Source organism: Ochotona curzoniae, unplaced genomic scaffold (assembly GCF_017591425.1).
Source record: "Ochotona curzoniae isolate NIBS_2020 unplaced genomic scaffold, NIBS_Ocur_1.0 contig_2754, whole genome shotgun sequence".
In the NCBI taxonomy this organism is placed as follows: Eukaryota; Metazoa; Chordata; class Mammalia; order Lagomorpha; family Ochotonidae; genus Ochotona; species Ochotona curzoniae.
In genome coordinates, this window is record NW_024465582.1 from 16,404,769 (window position 1) to 16,427,704 (window position 22,936).

Consider the following 22,936-nt stretch of genomic DNA (forward strand, 5'->3'; position numbering starts at 1 on the left):
TTGAAGAACTCTTACATTTGGATTAAATGATATATTGGACTATGTCAGCTGATTGTAAAGTCATGTGGAGAACTAAACAAGCATAATAACTAGGACAATTGTGAAAAACAAAAGTAGGAATACACAGTCTATATGACAAAGCTACAATAATTAAAACACTGAGGTTAATGCACTGAATATTCAGGCAGATCAATAAATCAGAGTAGAATGCCCAGAGATAGACCCAAGTGTGTATGGAAATCTACTAGTGACACAAATATTATATAAGAAAAGTAGCTTAGTGGTGAAAGTCCTCAGCTTGCATGCGCCAGGATCCCATATGGGCACCAATTCATGCCCCAAGGGTCTCACTTCCCATCCAGCTCCTTGCTTGTGGCCTGAGAAATCAGTCAAGGACAACCCAAAAACCTTGGGACCCTGTACCTGCATGGGAGATCCAGAAGAAGCTCTTGGCTCCTGGCTTTGGATCAGCTCAGTTCTGGACACTGCAGCCACTTGGGGAGCAAGTCTGTGGATTGAAGCTTTCTCTCTGTCTCCTTTTCTCTGTATATCTGACTTTCCAATAAAAATAAACAAATCTTTAAAAAAAAATGACAGACTCCACTTACAATGTGAACTTCATGAGGGAGAGCATTGTTTTATTCATCAGAGTTTCGGAAATGGCCTCACACGTAGTATTATTTCAATCAGTATTTGTTGAATTTGAACAAACTAATACATATCAGAAGCAAATGGGAATGAACATTTTTCCAAATACAGTTATAGAATGATGTCCAAGATATATTATCAAGATAAAAACAGAAGAGTGAAAACTGTGGCATAAGACATTATTGTATGTCATGTTTGTGAGTGTGTAATGTACATCTATTTGCTTAAACATGAATAAAATATCTCTATAAAGATATGGCAGCAACTTATGACCTGACTGCATCGTGAGAAAAAAATGAATAGGGGATTGAATAGGAGTAAAAAACTTTTTTACAACAAAACACTTTGTGGCCTTGAATTTTGAACTATATGAATACATTAACTATTGAATAGTTATTTTAAAACTAAAAGGGCTCACTTTCTCGATCGTGGTAATAATGTCATGGGTGTATGTTTATGTCAAAACATAAAATTATACATAATTATGGTTTACATCAACTGTATCAGTAAGTGTGCATGTGGAAAGATAGAATCGCGTTGGAACATTTGGCTGCTATTTTAAGAAAACAAGTAGAGAAGCTAGATTCTTACATCACAGCAGACATTAAAAAAGATTCCAATTGGATTAAAGTACTACATGAAAAGCAAAACAAAGCAAAAGCCCTATAAAACTGTCGCAAGGAAACATTGGCAAATTCAGTATACTTTTCTAACTTTTGGTTGGGAAATGCCTTTCCAAGAAAAACTCAAAACCTGAAAATCATGGTAAAAAAAAAAAAAGCAATAATCACAGATTCACCACCAAAAATATAAAAAATATAAAACCTCAGACAAGAGCACACACTGTGGATAAAGTTAGTGTCCCGTCCCAGAGAGTGGTGTGACGCCCAGAAGGGACACCCACTGGATATGCGGTCAGACATACAGGTTACTCTGCCTTCTAAACCATCATCTCCTATCGAAGGCCAATTGCAGACAATTTCAAAGAAAGCCAATTCCTTGGAGTGTGGTTGTGTGTGTGTGTGTGTGTGTGTGCGCGCGTGCTTTTTCATCAGGCCAGGGAATTATGAGGATGCAAGACTGATGAGTGTCAATGACATATGGAGCTATACAAAGCAAATGTATCTGTGATTTCTAATGGTGACTAAGTTCAGGTACTGCTAAAACAAATGTGATTTTGTGCAAGCACTTGGGCCAGCAGTTGATACACCAGTTAAGAATGAAACATCAGGCCCGGTGCAGTAGTCTAGTGATTAAAGTTCTTGCCTTGCATGCGCCAGGATCCCCTATGGCTGCTGGTTCTAATCCTGGAGGCCCTGCTTCCCATCCAACTCCCTGCTTTTGGCTTGGGAAAGCAGTCAAGGATGGCCCAAAGCCTTAGGACCCTGTACCCATGTGGGAGATCCACAAGAAGCTCCTGGCTTTGGATCAGCTCAGCTCTGGCCATTGCAGCCACTTGGGGAGTAGACCAGTGCATAGATGATCTTTCTGTCTGTATCTCCTTCTCTCTGTACATCTGCCTTTCCAATAAAAAATAAATAAATCTTAAAAAAAAAAAAAACCATCATCTCACATTGGAGTTGCCTGGGTTCAAGACTGTCTCCAGCTCTTGACTCTAGCTTCCTGCTTGTTAGCACATTTCAAAACAGCTGTGATGACTCAAGGGATTATAGTCCCACCACTCACGTGGGAGACCTTCATTGAGGTCCCATCTCTCAGCCTCAGTGTTGGTCTTTCCCCAGCTAACCTGTTGAGGGCCTTTGGGGAATGACTAAGCAGGTTGGAGAGAGATATGAGGATGGGTGTGTGTGTGTGTGTTGGACCAGCAGATGGGAGAAGTGCATAGGTGACAAAGGGAAAAAAGTTTTTTGTCTTTTTTTTTTAACTAATACAATTTTCTGCATATACCCATAATCAAACTACTGAAATTCAGTTCAGCATTAATTAAAACAAAGAAGCCATATTCCCATTCAATCTCACTGACCAATGAATTCTATCCACAGCCCTAGGGAAGACTTCTCCAGACTCAGGATCAACATTGTCTCAGAGATAACCTCGAAGACAAAGGAAAGCAAAGTGCAAAATGCAAAGTCCAGTTAGTAGTGTGGCCCGCCCGCTGAGATTGCTCAAAGTATGAAAAGAATGCTGTACTCTTCAACTCAAGACAAAGAGACTCCAAAGGACACCTCAACGTGGCAGGCTGGGGATGAAAGGTAACACCCTGATTGTTCATACCTCATACCGGGCCAAAAGGCCCTGGGCAGTACTGATTAGCTGAAGAAAAAAAAAAAAAAAAACTTTCATTTTCACTTCATTTGAAAGAGAGAGAGAGATTATGAGTGATCTTGCATGAGCTGTTCATTTTCCTAACGCCGATAACATCCAGGGCTGGATCAGGCAGAGCCCAGGAGCCAGGAACCCCACCAGGGTCTCCCCTGTGGGTGGCAGGGACACAAATACTTGATCCCCATCACCTGGTCCTTCCCAAGGTATTAACAAGAAAACTGATGGGAAGTAGAATAGTACCAGGGATTTGAGAAAAGCCCTCTACCACGCAATGCAGCACCCCATGCCATGACTTGACTTAACCTTGCTCCTCCCCCTTACTCCCTGAAATTACAGTCTCCTTCGGGAAAGCAATCACAAGACTGCAGGTATGTAATCCTGGAAAGATTTGGAATTTCAGAGATGAAGTTGAAATCAACCCCCATGGTATTCTAGCCTTGAGTTAAATTTAGAAAGTACCTGAGACTCCAGTATTTAGAAGTCTTGCAGAATTTAATTTGGAGATTAGGCACTAATTCTGCTTTGTCCTCCCTTGTCTGTCACCTTCTTAGTCTCCCCATCTTCTCCATCTGTAGACACTGGAGAGCCCACAAGGCCTTCTCCTAGGGTATCTGTTCTCTGGCTGTGCTCACACTGTTCAGATGTTGATGAAACCCTGTGTCTGCTCTGCCTGCCTTCTCTTGTGTTTAACTCCCTATAGACCTCCATAGAGGACAGTGGTGCAACATTGCCACTTGAATGTCTCAAATTTTGGTTTCCTGTCCTGACCACACCCCAGACAAGTCTGTTCCTTGCCTTTCCCCTAACCAGTAAATTCCTACATTCCTTTGCATTCCTTCAGTTACTGAGGGAGCTGATAAATGCTTAGGGAAAAAAATTGGCTACCAATATTCAACTGATACAGAAATATAGATTTAGTTAGATGTCATTCTGGCTTTTGTAATGCTCTTTGGTGTCTGAACGTGTATAATGTTTAGCAAAATAGGTTTTATTTTTAAATTAAAGACTTATTTTTTTTAAGATTTATTTATTTTTATTGGAAAGGCAGACTTACAGAGAGAAGGAGATACAGAGAAGATCTTTCGTCCAATGGTTCACTCCCCAAGTGGCTGCAACAGCTGGAGCTGAGCCAATCCGAAGCCAGGAGCCAGGAGCTTCTTCCACGTCTCCCACTTGGGTACAGGGTCCCAAGGCTTTGGGCCGTCCTCAACTGCTTTCCCATGCCACAAGCAGGGAGCTGAATGGGAAGCGGGGCTGCTGGAGTTAGAACCGGTGCTCATATGGGATTCTGGCGCATGCAAGGCAAGGATTTTAACCATCACGCTATTGCGCCAGGCCCAAAGACTTATTATTTTTATTGGAAAGGCAGATATACAGAGAGAAGGAGATACAGAGAGAAAGCTCTTCTGTCCACTGGTTCTTTCCCCAAGTAGCCACAATGGTCGTTGCTTAGCCAATCTGAAGCTAGGAGCCAGGAGCTTCTTCTGGGTCTCCCATGTGGGTACAGGGTTCTAAGGCTTTGAGCCATGCTCTACTGCTTTCCCAGGCCCCAGGCAGGGAGCTGGATGGGAAATGGAGCAGCTGGGGTATGAACCGGCACCCGTATAGGATCCCGGTGAGTGCACAGCAAGAACTTTGGCAACTAGGCTACAATGTCAAGCCCACAAAGTAGCTTTAACACTTAATTTGTCGGTGCCCAGTTCCATATGATCTCTTAATCTTCTGTCGTTAAGCCGGTGCACACTCTGGTGGTGCCCTCCTCCACAGCATTAAACCCCTCGGGTGTGGCAGGTCCAGAGACTGCGATTCCAGCGGTGGTTTCCTCCCTCTCTCTGCTGCTTATTGCACATCTCCATTTGCAAATCTGCGAGAATCCAAAACACAGCTCTTCATTCTCCACCTCACCCGAACCTTCAGCCTCTGCTCCATCTCAGTTAAATTCTTATTAACCAAGTTTCTCCATCTTCAAACATTATTTTCATCTTTCATTGCCCTTTTATACCCTGCATTCAATTTTCTATAAAATCCCAACCGCTGTTCTTTCAAACAATATCCCCAAATTGTGCCGCCACCTCTGCAGCTAGTCAGTTCAGTCCGAACCACCATGATCTCACGTGGGGCATCCCAATCAGTCTGTTCCCCTACTAACCACTCTCCTCAGAGATTTAACCTTTTAAAAGATCCCTTTTACTCTGCATTCATCCCTATAATGGCTTTCTATCTGAATGTGTCAAAATCCTTTCCTAAAGTTTTCAGCATTTTGATTGTTTGTTCGTTTAAGGTCTGTCTCCCCTACTAGAAGGTAAGTTTCATGCAAGTGGAAACCTCTTTTCTGTGCATCACTTCATCCACAGCACGGTAAATACTGCTGGGCACAGAGTGTTCAATACATATTTGTTGCCCAAACAGAAACAAACTAGTACTTTCCTCATAGCAGTGAGGCCACTGTTTGGGATGCCTGCACCTCTGGTCACAGTGCCTGGTTTGAACACCAAGCTGTACTCGGGATTCTACTTTCATCCTAGGAAGAAGTGGGTGATAGTTGCCGTGCTTGGGTTCTGGCACTCACATAAGAAAGCCTGATGGAATTTCAGACTCTGGCTTTGGGGATGATTTGCTCTCTCTCTCTCTCTCTTTTCTCTCTCACACACACGGAACACCAGTTTCAACTGATACAGACAGGTGCACTTTGAAATTGCTGGGTAGTTTCTAAGGACTCAAGACACGCCTAAAGCAAGAGCCTGCTTCCATACTGCTCAGTAACTTAAAGGATTGGCATTTCATCAAAAAGACTTAATTTGAAAGGGTCAACAAGGAATCGATGGGTGCTCCCTGGCTAGGAGCTCAGGTTCTGGAGATTTGCGACTAGAGTGTGAGAGAGGGTGCGTGTGTGTGGCTGGGAAGTCCAGACATTCCTGATAGATAAAAGTAGAGCCAGCGAGGCAGCCCCACTGAGCAGGGACAGGGCCAGCTATGGGAGGAGTAGGATTTGCTGGGTGTTGACCACTACAAGTTTTCGGTAAAAGATTGATGCACTGGAGAGTCAAACTGGAGTACATTTACCTTCCCCCGCCCCCTGCAGGCCTTCTTTCACCTGCTTCCACTCACTCCCACACAATTTTAAACAGGAGGCAATCCCCAGCTGGGATTAGATTGATAGCGCATTTTAATCACGGAATGGTTCCGTAACAATAGGCTTCACCTGGTGGTTTCAAGTTTCTGGAAGGATTTAAAAGCGGAACCTGGAGGAGCACATTCTTTGTCCTGCTGGTTTGGGTGGAGGAAGGTATCAGTTCTAGCAGCCTTCTAGAAACACGACTCCAGCACTGCATCCAGAACCGGAGAGGTGAGTTCTGTTTTAAATAGTACGTTAGAAAAGCAGACCAGACAGTTGAAATGGAATTCCCATGGAAAGTGTAGTAAAATTAGTTACTACCTTCTACGTCTTGTGCAATTGCTTTGTTTTCCAGACTTCTCTGTCTGCCTTGGTGAGTCCGCCGTCATCAAGGCAGGTCTAAGGTTAACAGAGGAAAAAACCAGGGTTTTGAACAGAGCAGTGTTGGGAGTGTTGGGGCTCCCTCGTTCTGTTGATAAACACCTTGGTGTATGGAAGGCAGCCAGCTACCAGGGAGTCGCTCCCAGGGTCGTGTTATTTACTCCTTTTGGCTCAGGAAGATTGGATAGTTCTCCAAATTGGTGTTACCACTATCATAAAAAAAGGGGGGGGCTAGATAACGATTCCACAAACTGCACTTAACACAAGCCGCGCTTTGATTTTGGAAGTTGCTCCAGATCTTTTTCCCCTAAGAAATGCTGTGACTGTGTTGTCTAGGAAGCAGTCGCTGCTTATTCTTCCCTCTCCTTGACGGGAACTGTGGCCTGCGCTTGGGCATCACCGCTTTTCTCTCATGCCTTGACATGTAGAAATGGTCGTTCTGAGCTCACCCTCCTCTCTCCCTCTTCTCTCTTGGTTCTTCCACCTGGACTGCCTCTCTTAGCTCTCCCTCACACTGGAAAAATGTCCTCATCTTTGCAGCTCTTCCAGAAACGCTGCCTCTTCCACGGGACCCATCCCCTCCGGTCTGCCTCGGGAATTTCCGGTTAATCTACCTCGGGAGGTCTCGCTCTGTGCTATCATTTACGGTGCCTATTTTTCCTGCCTTGTGGCGAGATCCTTGTTGTAAGCCTGTTATTCCTGTCCCATTTTACTTCCACTGTCTTCAAATGTAGTGGAAGCTCGCCGAATTCTTAAGCTGATGTTTTCTTTGGGAGTGTCAGTCGCCACGAAGCAGAACTGGTGGCACCTGGGTGCTGACTGCAAGAGGAGTGGGGTGAAATGCCACTCCAGTGGCTTCAGCCAGCTCAGGAGCGTGGCGACTGAAGTCTCAGATTCTTCCTCACTTCATTGGTTGAGTGGGGCTACCAGAACCTAGTAACTGTGATTGCGGTGACGGGTAAATGCGGCAAATACAAATTGCTTGGAATTGCGCCTGACACAGAGAAGACTTAAGGGTTGCTGTTCTCATTATTATCGTTCTCACCGTTAGCATTGAGTCTGTGCAGAGCCCAAATATTTCTACCACGTGTTCCTGTTTAAATAAATTGGGAACATGGGGGCTAGAAAGAGGCTTTCCCTGGCCCTGCTAATTCTCTCCTCTTCCCAGGACTCCTCCATGAAGAGTAATCATTTTAACACAGCTCTCTCTAATGGGGATATGTTTTCTGAGGCAAGTGTTGAGGTGCAGCTTAGGGTGACTATTCCATATTTGCCTGTTCAAATCTCAGCTCTGCCACTTCTGACCCGGCTTCCTGCTACTCTATCCTGGAAGGCAGAAAATAATGGCTCAAATACGTGGGTCCCTGCCACCTATGGGGGAGACCTGATGGAGTTCCAGATTCCTGGCTCTGGCCTAGACCAGCCCCAGCTGTGGTGGGCATTTGGGGAATGAGCTCCTGGTGAGGATCAAGAGCCCTGGCTGGACTTGGACCGCCAGCTAGACCTAGTCCAGGTTCTTGTCTTGCCACTTATGAGAAACAGGAGCCATAGGTTGATGTGAATAGAAAAGCAGGATTTATTGAACAGCAAGAAAAAAAAAAACATAAATGGCTGCCACGTGGGCTGGGTTCATCCTTTTATGGGGTAGGCGTGGTGCTAACTAAGGCACAGGCCCTTATTGAGGATCTGAAGGAGACAGGATTTAGGGTGGGACTAGGGGAGGGGTGCTCTCCAGGAAGACATCCTCTCATTAGGAACAGGATGGAAAGTGAAGGTAGATTGCAATATTTAGAGTGACTGCTGTGTCTTCAGCCATGTTGACTGGGGCCGGGAGGTGATGGGACTTGGGCAACGGACATGGCTTGTCTGATAGTCGGCCCCTTACCCTTTCCTGACTCCCTGGCTATTTCTCCATCAGTCTTTTTAATAAATACAGATATACAGGTAAACTGATAAAAAATATTATCTAATTACATTAAAAGTACAGAAAGGGTGAAATGAATTTTAATATACTTAACTCCTATCTAAAATATTATAAGTAACCAATATTAACAAGTTATTAGACATTTTAATTGGTGAAACTAAGTTTTAAAAATCCAATGTATACTTTCAACAGATCCATTCCTGTTCGACTGCAGTACTCAGTGCCTACATGTAGCTAATGGCTGCCGCACTGGGCAGTGCAGCTTTATAACTTTGGCTTTTGAACCATGTCATACATGAATCTTGTGATCCCAGGCTTTCTCCGAGTGCTGGCGTGATTAAAGGACAATGCATTCCTCTGAAAAATGATTAGAGCCAGGGGACACTAATACTAGGTTCTGATCTCAACTCTGCCATTCACTGGGTACAAACCATTTAATTTGTCCATTTCATTTGCCAAGTCTGTCCTGGAGCTCAGCTTGGTCATAGGGTCATAAGACATGACCGTCCTCTCAATCTAATCTCTTAATCCCGATGGGCCCCCCCACCCCCTCATCCTGTGACTATACAAAGTCTCTCGTTGCCATCTCACTACTTTGGTGCTCTCTGTCGTCTTGCTGGTTTGAGTGGTTTATTCTGAGAACATTCGTACTACAATCTTTTTTAAAGATTTATTTTTATTGCAAAGTCAGATATACAGAGAGGAGGAGAGACGGAGAGGAAGATCTTCCCTCCCTGAGTGATTGCAATGACCGTAGCTGTGCCTATCCAAAGCCAGGAGCCAGGAACTTCCTGCAAGCTTCCCATGCAGCTGCAGGGTTCCAAGGCTCTGGGCCATCCTCAACTCCAGACCACAGGCAGGGAGCTGGATGGGAAGTGGAGCTGCCGGGATTAGAACCAGCGCACATATGTGATTCAAGGCGAGGACTTTAGCTGCTAGGCCATCGTGCTGGGCCCTACAGTCATTTTTATATCTTGCCCTGACAACTTAAGAATAGGCTGTGGTCTAGATGCTGAGCTGATGCCTTACATAAAGGGGATGGAGAGGGGGAGGTAGAAAGCAGAGGAAAAGGAAAGGAAAAAAAGGAAGAAAAAGCAGAGGAAGCATGAAGAATGGCTGTGGGCTCTGTACACCCACTTCAGGCTCATGACTGTCATATTTGTTTCATCATGGAAACTCATTGGTATAAAGGGTTAAATAGTGTGAAACTCAAGTTTCCTTTCATTTGGATGGGAAGACTTCTACAGTGCCATCGGTGCCATTCCAAACTTACATAGCCTGGGTTTCCTGATCTGTGTTTTTTCTCTAATGCTATGAAACATCTCCTGGTTTCACCTGCTCTACCTAAGAGACTTTGAAAAGTTCATTGGTCTTTGTGTAACCCCTCATAGAAACACAAGTGAGGCCCACTGGCAGGAGCAAGCTGGTTAACCCCACCGGTTTTACTTCAGCAAATGTGATGCTGTCTTCTGAGGTGCAGCTGGGTGAGGTGGGAGGCTGGCCTTTGCCTTCGCTCCAGCCCTGGGTGAAGGTCTCTGCGTGATAGCACTTCCACTGCTGTGACCAGGGAAGCAGAACAGTTAGCCATTCTGAATGCTTCGTGCCCTGGTCTTTCAGCCTGGAATCCATCTGTAAACATGGCGTTAGCAGAAGTTGGACTTTGGGGAACACTAGTCTTGAATGTATGCTTTAGCATGTAAACTAAACACCCTGGCCTTACACCCGCATGACTGTAACAGCACCCGATGACCCAAAGTTATTCCAGCTGCTAGGATTGATTTGTGCCCAAAGTCCAGACAGTCTCCATCGTTCACTCTGCTTTCTCAACTCCAAGCTGCATTTTCTGTTGCTCGCAAAATTTGCATATTTTCTCAGTGCCTGTTTCTGACTCACAATAAACAATGCCCAAACCTCCTGCCAAAAAAATGTCCAAATGCGAAATAGTTGCTATAATAGTCGTTTTTGTGATGGCAACTTTGGGCTGTGTGCTTTTAAATTATAATTACTTTTTTTTTCTTAGAAAAGATGTGTATCTGTCTTGATTGCTGTAATTATGATTCTATACCAGTAAACAGTTATAAGAGATTCATGTCATCATGGTACTTCATAAAACCCGTGCCTTTCAATAAGCTTCCTTTGGGGATTGTATTATGTTTGTGTTTAATCTGTGGCAGGGAAACCTAATGAGAAACCATTAATCATTGAGTGTATATAAAAATTGTGTCCTTAGCTGAATAGACCAAAATGAATGCAGCAAGCCCATTATTGGCGTGTCATAATTTAGAATTGGGGAAAACGACTGGAGAAAAATAATCTAGTCCAACCTAATTTTATGGATGACATTCAGAATTGGGAGGGGAAGGAGCATATGTTTTAGTGACTGCAAACACCAAGACTACAAGTTCAAAGATGTCAATTTTAAACCTGAACTAGGCTCTAAGGAATTACCGCACAAGCACTTGAATTCCTTATTCATTCCTGGTTCCCAACTCAGATGTGTTGGAAATCTGTGAATGGAAAAGGTGCCAGGGGCCTGAACCCAGTTTCTGTGAACTACTATGAGTAGCCTCCCCGCCGCCCCCCCTCCATCTTCCCACCCACCCATTTCCTTAGGGTAGCCCTGCTGGGATCTGGTTTGTATTTGATAAAAAAGGATCTTTAGTTTTTCAAGCCTCAGAATTACAGGTGGATTGATGAGCTCTTCTGTGTCTAGGAGCACATTGTATCCACTTATCCTGGCAGTTCCCAAACAAAGCACTTTCTGTTTGGCTCCTGTCTTTGCAGCCCTTATCACTGCCCACCTGGCTTCCAGTCTGCAGAGGGAGAACCACAGTACAGAGTGGTAATGACTGGAAACTTAACACTCATGTGAGCTTTGGGAGCACCTCGAAGGGCCAGCAGCCCTGTTGGGTCTGGAGAGTGGGAGGGCTTTGTTGCTAATGTCCCCAAGGAGGTAGCACGTAGTAGGCCTTCTTTAATGTTCCTTACACTCTTTCCTGTGTGTCTATAATAAAAGCTACTAGGAGTTACTTTTGGAAACTGAAAAAAAAAAAAGACAAATCAAAGTACAAAGAGGTTTTAAGAACTGTGGTCCTGGGAAAATAGCATAATCCCTACAAATCTTTTTCAACATCTGGCTATAGAGGAATAGTAACAATAGATTGCACCTCAAATCATTATCCTGAAGATTGACTCAGACAATGTGCATAAAAGTACTTATAAATCAATAAAGGCTCATAAAGTGTAGGCTACTGTTGCTGCTAATACTCAGCTAAAGTCATATAACATACAGGATCCCTCTCCAGTAAGCCTGTTACTACAGAGGTTTGGCTAATGTTGAGCAATGAAAGGAAATGTTATAATAATTATGAATAACAGCTCAATATTGATGAAATCAGTATTAAGTCTTCATTACAAAGCAGACCCTCTTTAGTATGAGGGAACTGTCTTAGCTTTCAAAGATACTGTTATGTACAACTCTTGGCTAACTTGTAATTAAAAATTGTTCGTGTAAAATAACGGTCTCCTTGTCCTCCCCCATGATGTTAGGGTTTACTAGGTCTTTGAGTCCTAGCTACTCCACTTCTGACCCAGCTCCCTGCAAATGGCCTGGGAAAAGCAACAGAAGGTGGTCCTAGTGTTTGGTTCCCTGTCTCCCACAAGAGAGACACACAGGAAGCTCCCGGTTTCAGCTTGATCCAGCACTGGCTGTTGCAGCTACCCAGGGAGTCATCCTGTGAGTGGACAATCTTTTTTCTCTTTCTCAAACACTGACTTTCAGATAAAATGAATCTTCGAAGACTGAATTTTGAAGGGCCTCAAGACTGAGAGTCACTGTATTTTCTCAATGCAATTGGTTTTTAATGTGAATGGGCACTCTCCCACTTTGTAAATGCTGCACCTCCTAACTCATCTTACAGAAAATGTTCTTATTCCATCTAAAATTTAACTCTTATGTTTACATTCTGAGATTCCCCATAGCCTAGGAGTAAAGTTCAAGGTCTTCAATTTGATGTCTGAAAGTCTCCATCTATTCTCCAGCAGGAATTTGAATCCCCTCTCTGCTGTGTTGTGCTGTGTCTGTTACCTAGGGCACCATGCTGGGCACCAGATACAGTGGAGAGCTGGACACAGTGTCAAGATGCTCTTGGTGTTACGGGCAGGCTAACGGAAAAAGGGGCTTAAACACACAGCTTCCGTGAACTCGGAGGCCCTACTTTGGCCCACTGTGTGATATATTAGAGATGTATGTTTTGGAGGTCCTTGAGGAAAAAGACTATTTTGAAGTATGGTTGGTTGCTCCACATTTGTTGAATAGCCAAAAAGTGAATGAGTCTGGTAAGGGTGAATTATTGTTCACTTCTATAGTTGATTTCTCTATCTAAATAGAAACTAACAAGCCAGTCAAACATCTAAATTAACCAGAACACAGGTTTTTGTTGTTGTTGTTGTTACTACTTACACTTGTATTGGAGAAAAGTTTTGAAGGCTGGAATTTGACTGTCTTACTCTGTATTCTGATCACCAGTTGCTTATCCCCACAATCTCTCATACTTGAATGGACAGAAGTGCTCCTCTGGAGAACAGGCTTGTGTCCGTAGTTTCTTGTCATACTGGCACTTTTATCCCCAAAGAAGGAAATTTCCCTATGACACAACATGGCAGATGAATCTTGACATGTTTCAAAAGGGATGATATTGCTGTCTATCTGTTGGCATTTTTGCCATTCCAAGAAGTCGGCGTTACTAAGATTTCCTAACTCTTGTGTCCTTGCTCCGAGGAGTTGTAAGTGAAACAAGCCTACAGAGGCTAGTCTATAATTTATGGATCTCTCGTTTATGTAGCGTTTCTATGAGGAAAGAACTCTTTTAAAGCTCCAAAGGCCTTGCCTATAAAGTAGCAGGGAGGAAGGTACAAATCTGAGTAAATCCAGGTTGCCTCTGGGCATTATTGTAATAACTTTCCAGAAGGAGAAAATGGTACATAAAAGAAGTCATTTGCAATTATTTCTCCCAGACTAAAACTTGTAATTTGGATGAACTCTGAACTGAGACCCTTTTTGCATCTCATTTTCGCCTGAGGTTTTATTGCATCCAACAAAACTCTCAGTGGTGAGTTATTTCCCAGGAACACCAGACCTCCATAATGTCTGACAAACTGAAATGATGAAATGGTTTTCAACCAAGCTTTAGAGACTAGGAAAGAAAGCTGGACCGGAGTCTTGTCATCTCTAGGCTAACCCAAGTGTGGCTCTCCAGCTCTTTTTTCTCGTCTCTGGGAAAAAGCAGAAACAAAGCAGAAAGTACACTCAGCTTCAAAATTTCACTTTGTCATCTGATTTTTCTTTCCAGTTTCCCTTGAATTGCAAGCCATTTCCACCAGAAGCCTGAATAAATGAGTCAGTCCTAAGCCCCTAAGCCTACTCAGGTAGGACCTGGTATAGTGAACAAAATCCCTTTTTCCAAAGGAGTCACTGTGTTGAAAAATGAGATCTGCTCCATACACTTAGACCAGAGGCACCGACATAAAAGCAAGTTTTGTTTTAATCCAGGTGGTTGAAAAGCATTTTATCCCACACCCTAATATGATGCCTTCCATTTATGAAGAGTTGTTTAATGTTTACTATGTGCCAGGCATAGGACAGGTTCTTGACCTCAAAGAAATTGCAACTTATTTGAGAAGCCAAAACTTGACATAAAAGAGGGACACTGAAGTATAATACACCGTATAACTGTTAAGACATGTGATACAGACACTATTAATTTAGGAAAACAGAAGGGAAGATCACCAAAGGCTATGGTTGTCAAGAGTGTATATTTTCGGCACTTAAAAATCATTCCAGGACCTGGCACGATAGCCTAGTGGCTAAAGTCCTCTTCCTGCATCCATATGGGCGCCAGTTCTAATCCCAGCAGCCCCACTTCCCATCCAGCTCCCTGCCTATGGCCTGGGAAAGCAGTCGAGGACGGCTCAAAACCTTGGGACCCTGCACCTGCATGGGAGACCCAGAAGAGCTCTGGACTCCTAGCTTCAACTTGGCGCAGCTCTGGCCATTGTGGCCACTTGAAGTGAATCAGTAGACTGAAGATCTTCCTCTCTGCCTCCCCTTCACTCTTTATCTGCCTTTCCAATAAAAATAAATCTTTTAAAAGATCATTCCAAAGTTACAATGGCTACTAATTTTTAAGGTATTTACATGATTCATCATTGCTTTCCAATCTAGCTGATGGGGACTAGCGGAACCTGACCAGAGGCTTCCTTGTAACATATCTGCATGTACTAATGAGAGGGGGAAAACGACCCACTTTCTGGTCAGATAACAGGCCCAAGAATTGGGTGGACTTTGCACCAAGGCTATGCAGTTGGGTGAACAAGAATGCAGAACTCTGATTTTTTTTTGGGGGGGGGGTGAATTTTGTTTTCTAATCGACTTTGTGTTTCTAATCGACTTGAGTTGGGCACAAAAGTGTTAAACATCTTCTCAATCTTTTTTCTCTTGGAAAACAATAAACTGAAGTATCTGTTCTATTCTAGAGCCCAAGAGAATTTTCTGATTGCTATAAATGGAGGGATGGAGAGGGGAGGAAAAGGGGAGATTTTAGCTTTGAGATCCCGAGTTTTCTAATGTGCATTGGCACTGTCTTAACATACACTTTTTCTTTTTGGCAGAAATCCTGGTGTTTTTGTCTTTCAGTGTAAGGCACGCGATTGGAGCTTAAAGTAGATTTGGTTGGAATGGATTTGTAACTACTATAATATAGCATGTCTCAGCTTGTGTTTCGAGTAATTCTAGGATGGTTTGGAGAATTTTGCTAAGCATTTTTTTCCCTCTCTGTTAGATCACATTCGGGGTCTTCCCAAGAAATGTCAGCTATTTCCCAATTCAAAATCGAAAGACTTATTTTCGTTAGTGTGCTTTCGCCTGGCTGAACCACTGCTCGCGTTCTCTTCAAGGGAAGAAACCTGCAATACTGTGCAGTGATAAACTTGGCCTTAGAAAAGTCTTTGAAATGTTCTAATCAAGACGCTTTCCGAGTGTGTGTGTGTGTGTGTGTGTGTGTGATTTCGCGCGCTCGCTCCTTATTTTGCAATTCTTCCTGGTCCCGGTTTTGCATTTCTAATGGAACCGAGCTGACAAAGGCTGAAAGCAGCTGAAGGAGTAAAACAAAGGCAGCAAGCCCGTTCCGGTTGTGCCAAGATTAATCAATATTCCAGAAACCTCAGGGTTCTCCCTCTTTGCCCGGTGCCGTTTTCATTTCTCCACTCCCCCTCTGCCGGCCGCAGGCTCCTCCCCTTTTCTTAAGTTGCCTGATAGTAACTTGCAGTTTGAGAGCACATGAGTGTTGTCAGGGCTAGCCCGCGTGGCTCACTGCGCGTTGGGGCTCCGTGGTACCTGCTGGGGAATTCACCTTGTCATTGCCTGGGAAGTTTCCCTCCGTTTCAACCTCAGAAGAGGTAAGTGGAGCTTCCCGTGCTGTGGGACTTCAATTCTAGTCCTATTTCCCCACCGAGTTTCCCCAGCAGAGGAGGAGCAGTAGTAAAAGCTAGCCATTTTGGTAAAGTCGGGTTAGTAATTTCTCATCCTGAGCGTGTGGTGTGTCTGCGTGCCGGATGCTCTCGAAATTGGGAGTTGAGTCATGTTCAGAGTGCGTATTGGGAGTAGGTTGTGCTTTAGTGATATGGAGAAGAATCAAGATTGAGGCTGCTTGCTGAAAAGTGGCTGATAAAGGGAATCGGAGCTATTAGGGGGAAAGTTTGGTCGCTCCCTTCTCCCCCTCCTACATTTCTGCACTTCTAAGCTTTTAATCTGGTGTGAAGTCTTAAACAAGTTGGAGGGCTTATTATCACTGATCCCCAACCTGCAATTTTATGTAAATGTCAAACTGGTGAAGAGAATTTTTTTTTCCCTTCACCTTTGGGTATGCGAAAAGCTGTCAGCAGTCCCTGGGTTTCCAGTTCTCCCCCCACAGTCGCACACGCTGGCTGCTTGCGTCGCCAGAGACTTTCACAGGCATGGCTGATTTTCACTGCAATTGATCACGGCAAAGACTGTGGATTGAGAAAACTTGTAAAGAATCCCTTGCGATTTCAGAACCACTGATTTCCACCCAGGGCAAAGATCTACTTAATTGTGTCTGAATACCCTAAGATGCTTTGGCGAAACCAGAAACCACACACTGTAATGTTTGGAATGAAAATTAGGCTCATCTCCTTATCTGTTCTAGAAATCATCCCCAATTTTAAAATACTTAGAAGTCCATGATAGCTCCTCAGACTCAAGTGTGTTTGCCACCGAGACAAATGCTACTTTCTACTTACACTTGTGATAAAAATGAAAATGAATCACAAAGAGACATAATTTATAGATTTGTCCAGAACTCTTTGCTTCTTTCACGGAAAAATGTTACCCTCTAAAATAGCCAGTAGTATTTCCCGTGTCCCGAGGACACCTAGGTCTATTTATGACTATGTTTACTAGTTGATTTTATCATGGCTTTTTGTTAATGAAGCAGAGAGCCAGTTATTTTACTGCATACAACAGAGTCTCAACTGTAACGTCTCAGTATGTTAATCCTGTCTGTTGACCTGGTTGTTATTTCAACCATGTGTGTGATTTATCAGGGAATTATCGGGCACTTCCTGTGCATTCAGTTTGAGTGGACTTTTATTAAATGCTAAGGAGTGGGGGACAGTGTGGTGTTGGGGGTCGTTGTCACACCTGGCTCTGGGCAAGCTTCTCCCTGGAGGGAGAAATTTGCACTTTCTAATAAGCAAAGGTACATCTCTGCTCCTGGTTTCTGAGTTGAAGCCTGGTACCGCAGCTCACCCATCCTTGCTTCCTCCTGAGGTTCTGCAGTCTGCCAACAGCCTTCCCTGACCTCTCACCCTCCGAGACCGTAACCCTTGTCTCTTTCTCTCCCATTCCAGTTGTGGTCTCTCACACCAAAGAGGCTGTTGGGCTTTCTGGAGGCAATTCCAAGACATTGAAGTGCAAAGAAGAGTCACTCCCTAGGAATTAAAAAAAAAAAAACTATGACCAAAGGCAATGGAGAAGAGGCCCGGATTGGGGGCAGAATGGAGAGATTCCAGCAAGGAGTCCGGAAACGCACGCTTCTGGCCAAGAAGAAAGTTCAGAACATCACAAAGGAGGATGTTAAAAGTTACCTGTTTCGGAATGCTTTTGTGCTGCTCACTGTCACCGCTGTCATTGTGGGTGAGTCATTGGGTGAAAAACAAAAGGAACTATCCTGTTTCTCTGACATCTGGCTGCCTGGGAACATTATCAGATGGACGGGTTATAGGTATTCACAGTGATAGCCAAGGCTTTCCTCTAAACTGGAAGATTTGTTTCACAAAATGACATATTGCTGGCATGTTTGGAGCAAGGTATGGTAAACACATGAGAATCTGAAAGAAGCATCATTAAACATTCAGTCGGTTGATTGGATAGAGAAAAGATGTAAATCAAGTTTTTTTCATGGACTGCTAAAAGTGATCACTCAACCGTTCACGCCTAATGATTAAATTATCAAACATAAGCAACATGATCTAGATTTGGCCAAAATATAACTATTATAAAATGTCATTTTCATTTTAATTTGTACATTTAATTTCCCTCAATTGAGATGCAAGTGCCTGATAGTAATTATACTCTAACTGGTGCTGACGGGAAGCTGTGTATCAATACTTGGATGCAGAGGCCAAATTTCTTATGTGATTGCACTCTCCCACCCAGCAATGAGGAAAGATAAATTGGGGAAAATGTGAACACAAATCTTTCATTCATTGCCTCACAGAGCCTGCTGTAACAAGCTATACCCTTTTTGAAACATTTCAGTTTCTTTCCAACAGAGCGTGGTTATACTAATAAAACGTTTGGGTTGATTGGTATCTGAATTATAGCTTATTACTTTAGGAGTGGCATGGATCCTACTTTAAAATGTAGCTGAGAAAAGCCACTTATTTGGAATTCTTTGACCAAACCAATCTCAAAATCCTTAGATTGGCAAGCGTGTTGAGCCAATGCCATATTGTAAAAAAGTTCTGATGTGATTTTATACCAATTGGCCACCAAAAAAATCCTCCATCTACAGTTTTAATCTGTTTCATGAAGTTTCCCAACCTCTCTGGACAACTATATAGAGCTAATGATTTAATTAAAATTATTTATATGCTATGATTTTTATCTACGAAAAAAAAGATTCTTCAATTATAGACAAAAATACTGGAGAGTGTGGTTTGTCACAAGACATTAGATGCACTCCATCTGCATATATTTGATTTTATAATTGTTGGTGATTCAATAAATTTGAGATGTCCAAAGATAACTTGTTCTGACTGGGAGAAGTGAAGACTTTCCTATAGTAGGTTTCTAGGTTTGAATATATTCCCAGGGGAAGTATTTCAGTACCATGTGATTTCCCTGCAAGTCGACACAAAATGCCTTATGCTTCACTTCCTTTTTTACTCCTAACCATAGGCATTATTGAGCCAAGCAACAACAATAAAAGCAAGCATTTCCATAGAACTGCTCTAGCTATTTTCTAGGCAACTTACATAAATATACTTGTTAAATCCTCAAGCCCGTGAAATGAGTGCATATGTGTGATTACTAGGATTTTATTGATAAAAATGATCATAGAGAGATCAAAGGTGTGTCCATTGTAGGAAAGCTAATAAAAACTAGAGTAGGAGGTCAAACTCAGTCCAAGACTAGCAGCCACTATTCTCATCTGGCCATCCTGCCCTCGGTGCTGTTGATTAGTTGACATCTTTTGGGAACTGCTGCCCTTTGTCACTTGAGGCCAGGTAGTGAGCAGTGCTAGATGCAGTCACCCTGTACTGCTGCTTTACCACAGGATTGACCCGTTTAAACTTCGCAAAAAGCTTATTCTACAAATAATTAATCCACACCTTTCATTCTCTTGAAAAACAGTCCATTTATTTCACAATCCCATATGTGTAAGATAAAAGGTTTCAGTAACAGTTGTGTGTGTTTAGAAAGGATGCAGAAGCACCTGTTCAGAATGGTGTTCTAAATACCAGATGAGGTTCACTTACTTTTAAAAAAGGTTTATTGACTTGAAAGGCAGAGTGACAGAGAGGGAGAGACTGAGAGATCCTCTACCTTCTCAGTCACTTTCCAAATGACCGCAAAGGTCAGAGACAGCCAGACTAAAGCCAGGAGCTGGAAACTTCACACAGGACTCATGTGAGTTGCAGGGGGCCCTAGTGTTGGGGCCGTCCCCTACACTCTTCCAGGCATATTAGTGGGAAGCTGGATCAGAGAACTTGAACTTATATTCTAGTGTGGTATGCTGGTGTTGCAAGTGGAGGTATAACCTGTGCCAAGAGGCTGACCCTTAGATGAATTCTATTTCTAAGATAGAAATGTTTCCATTAAAGAATAGAGGAATTGAAAAGTTTTAAAACTTGAACATGGAAGCCAGAAGATGGAGAAGGAAGTTCTTAATTGATTAGGACAAAGAAATCACATCTCTAATTAACGGAAGCTCATACCAGGATTTAAGAATCCATTTTCTCTAGGAGTGTTGGGATCACTTCCTAGCCCCATGGGGCCTTTCCTAACATTCTTGTGAGAACTGCAGTAAGAGTTGGCTGAGCTGGGGGAAATAAGTTGGCTGAATGCCCTTGCGGTTGGCTTTACTAATGGAAACTGAGGCGACAAAAGCAGCAAGAAGGCACTGACAAAGAAATTCATGAACAGGGCTCAGTGATGGTCAGACTACTGAATCTGTACCCAAGACTCAGAATAGCAAACAGACAAGTTAGGGGCCAACAGAGTTGGAAGAGAGGGAGAGCCCTTCAGTTATCTGCTGGGGCCTCTTCCATTGAGGGCCCAATGGCAACCCAGGGCTTCATCCAGATTGTCCCTAGGTTTTGTCAGCCCTCGATGAAATAAGAGGAAAAGATGTCTGGATACCAACTCTAATTTATTTGCTATGAAATTGGGAAAAAAAAATGGAAAATATTAACAGGAAAGAAAAGAATAGTGTCGCCAAAGATTTATTGTGAAGAACAATAGCTATTACTTACAAGTTCTTAGCTTTCATTGTTTTTAGTGAACACTGGGAAAATCTGTATTATGATGAGTGCTTTTGTTAAATCTGTTTTAACAGTTTGAAATAAAATGAATGTACACTTGAGGAAATCAGGGAAAATATGACGGAGAAGTAGAAATGTGAATCCATATGAAAGATTTTCAGTAAATTTGGCAAATACGTATTATGAAAACTGCATAGGTTTCAGATTTTTGTGCCAATAAACTTTGTTTCCATGAATATTTGCAGTTCCCTTGTATAGTCAGGATAAAAAGTTATAAATATTTCATTACTTGTCCAATTGGGATATCATTTTTTTTAAAAGATTTATTTATTTTTGTTAAACTCAGATTCACAAAAGACAGGAATATCTTCCATCTGCTGGTTCACTCCCAAAGTGGTCACAATGGCCAGAGCTGAGCTGATCTGAAGCCAGAAGTTAGGAGCTTCTTCCAGGTTTTCCACACGGGTGCAGGGTCCCAAGGCCTTGGGCCATTCTCTGCTGCTTTCCCAGGCCACAAGCAGAGAGCTGGACAGAAAGCGGAACAGTGAGGACACAAACCGGTGCCCATTTGAAATCTTGGTACATGCTAGGCGAGAACATTAGGCACTAGGCCCTGGATGTCATTTTTAAATGAAATTGAAGTCTGGATCATCCATGCTAGTTAGCCCAGGTCACTACAAACACTTTCTCATTTCAGAATGTGGTAGTCGAGTCGTGGTGGCCTCAGACATCTTGCAGAAGAAAAGACAAGTCCTTTGCCATGTTCAAATCACAGAATGCCTCCTTTTTCCCTGTTTAGGGGCTAAATAGTACAATTGAAAGAATCTCAGGTCCGTAATTGCGAAGAACTGGATAAGACTGGCTGCAAGGAGCGGGAATCTGTAAACAGTGACATTGAGTTGGTGTGTTTCATGAGAAGTGTCGTCTGCCTGCTAGCATCTTTGGTGTGGATCTTGTCACATTCACACACATGCAGATTTTTGCATTTGAGTTGTCGTTTATATTGATTTGAGGAAAAAGACTTCTCAGGAAAGAAAACTCTTCTTAAGTGTTAAACATTTTCCCACATCCTCTAATATTCTTTGTCGTTGATTTAAAGTCCAGCAAAATCCTGTCTTGTCTCCTGAAAGATGTCTAAGAAACTGGTTGCCCCTTAAAACAAACTGGGTTTCTGGGGAATACAGTGAAAGGAACATCATTTCCCTCTGGATACATTTTTCTATAGTTTGGATCTTTTCAATTCACATGTAATCCATTACCTAGTTATGCTCTACTAAATGCTTAAGTTTTTACTCTTTAAAAAATACTCAGTGCTGTTAAACATTGTTGTGTAGCGGATCACTTGGTAATTGGGCTCTCTTGCTCCTCCTGGGTAGTTCAGTGGGACAGAGGAGTGATGAGGAAGAGGATGAAGGAGTGTACAAAGTTTGGAGGTGGCAGTAGAGAAGTTTGCAGTGAACTCTGAGCATTTGAAAATGTGTAACACAAGTGTGTGACTTCTCTGGTATTTCAGCGGTTTCACTTCTCATTAATAGCTACTTGGGGAGGGGGACCTAGACATGCCATCTTGTTGGAAAAAGAGCAGGGCTTTGCTGAAGATTAGGGCTGCATGTATCCACCAGTTGGGACTGTCACATTGTCATGTGATCCTAAAGAAGGTGGGAGTCCCCTGGACCTCAGCTCCTTCTGTTGTTACAACTTTAACATGTCTTGGTGACCGTAACAGGTAGCTCTGAGTGTGTGCCAAGCAACGTCATCTTTAAGTGTAACCATGTTATTTCATTAATAACTCGGAGGCATTTTTGTTATTCCGTTATTCTCATTTTACAAATAAGAAACAGATCCTAATCCCATAGTTGACATTCATAGAGTTCATACTTTCTTAAGATTTTTCTTTTTGTTGAAAAGGCAAATATACAGAGAGGAGGAGAGACAGAGAGGAAGATCTTCTGTTTGATTCACTCCCCAATCACCCCCCATGGCTGGAGCTGAGCCGATCCAAAGCCAGGAGTCCGGAGCCTCTTCCCAGGCCATAAGCAGGGCCCTGGATGGGAAGAGGGGCTGCCAAGATTAGAACCAGCACCCATATGGGATCCCGACACGTACAAGGCGAGGACTTTTGCCACTAGACCACTGCACCAGGCCCAAGTTTGTACTCTTTGTTTCCCACACTATTCCAGGTGCTGCTCCCCAGGCTTAGGAAGTATCCATTAGCTATCAGTGCAGTTAACTAGTAGTCTGCACTGACTCCACACTGGGAGAGATGGGAGATGCTCAGTTAGGGATTCAATGAGCAATTTGACTGCAGGCTGATGTTCTACTTTCTTTCATTTAGAAAAAAATGACTAATTTGGGGCTCCAGCACAGTAGCCTAGTGGCTAAATTCTTGCCTTGTGTGTGCTCAGATCCCATATGGGCACTGATTCTAATCCTGGCTGCTCCACTTTCTCTTTCAGCTCCCTGCTTGTGGCCTGGGAAAGTAGTAGAGGACAGCCGAGGGTCTTAGGACCCTGCAC

At 43.1% G+C, this 22,936-nt stretch overlaps 1 protein-coding gene across 4 annotated transcripts in view; it reads left to right on the forward strand.

Annotated features, from left to right (window-relative positions):
• The first annotated feature begins 15,664 nt into the window (after nucleotides 1–15,664).
• The window catches only part of SLC1A3 (solute carrier family 1 member 3), a 72,212-nt gene continuing 64,940 nt past the window's right edge, over nucleotides 15,665–22,936 (forward strand). For 3 of the 4 annotated variants that reach the window (XM_040977666.1, XM_040977669.1, XM_040977668.1), the window contains exon 1: nucleotides 17,283–17,568. In XM_040977666.1, coding sequence (XP_040833600.1) covers nucleotides 17,388–17,568 — 181 coding nt within the window. In that variant the 5' untranslated portion in view covers nucleotides 17,283–17,387. Of the gene's footprint in view, nucleotides 15,810–17,282; nucleotides 17,569–22,936 lie in introns of those variants that run through there. The other variant, XM_040977665.1, reaches the window with a different exon arrangement.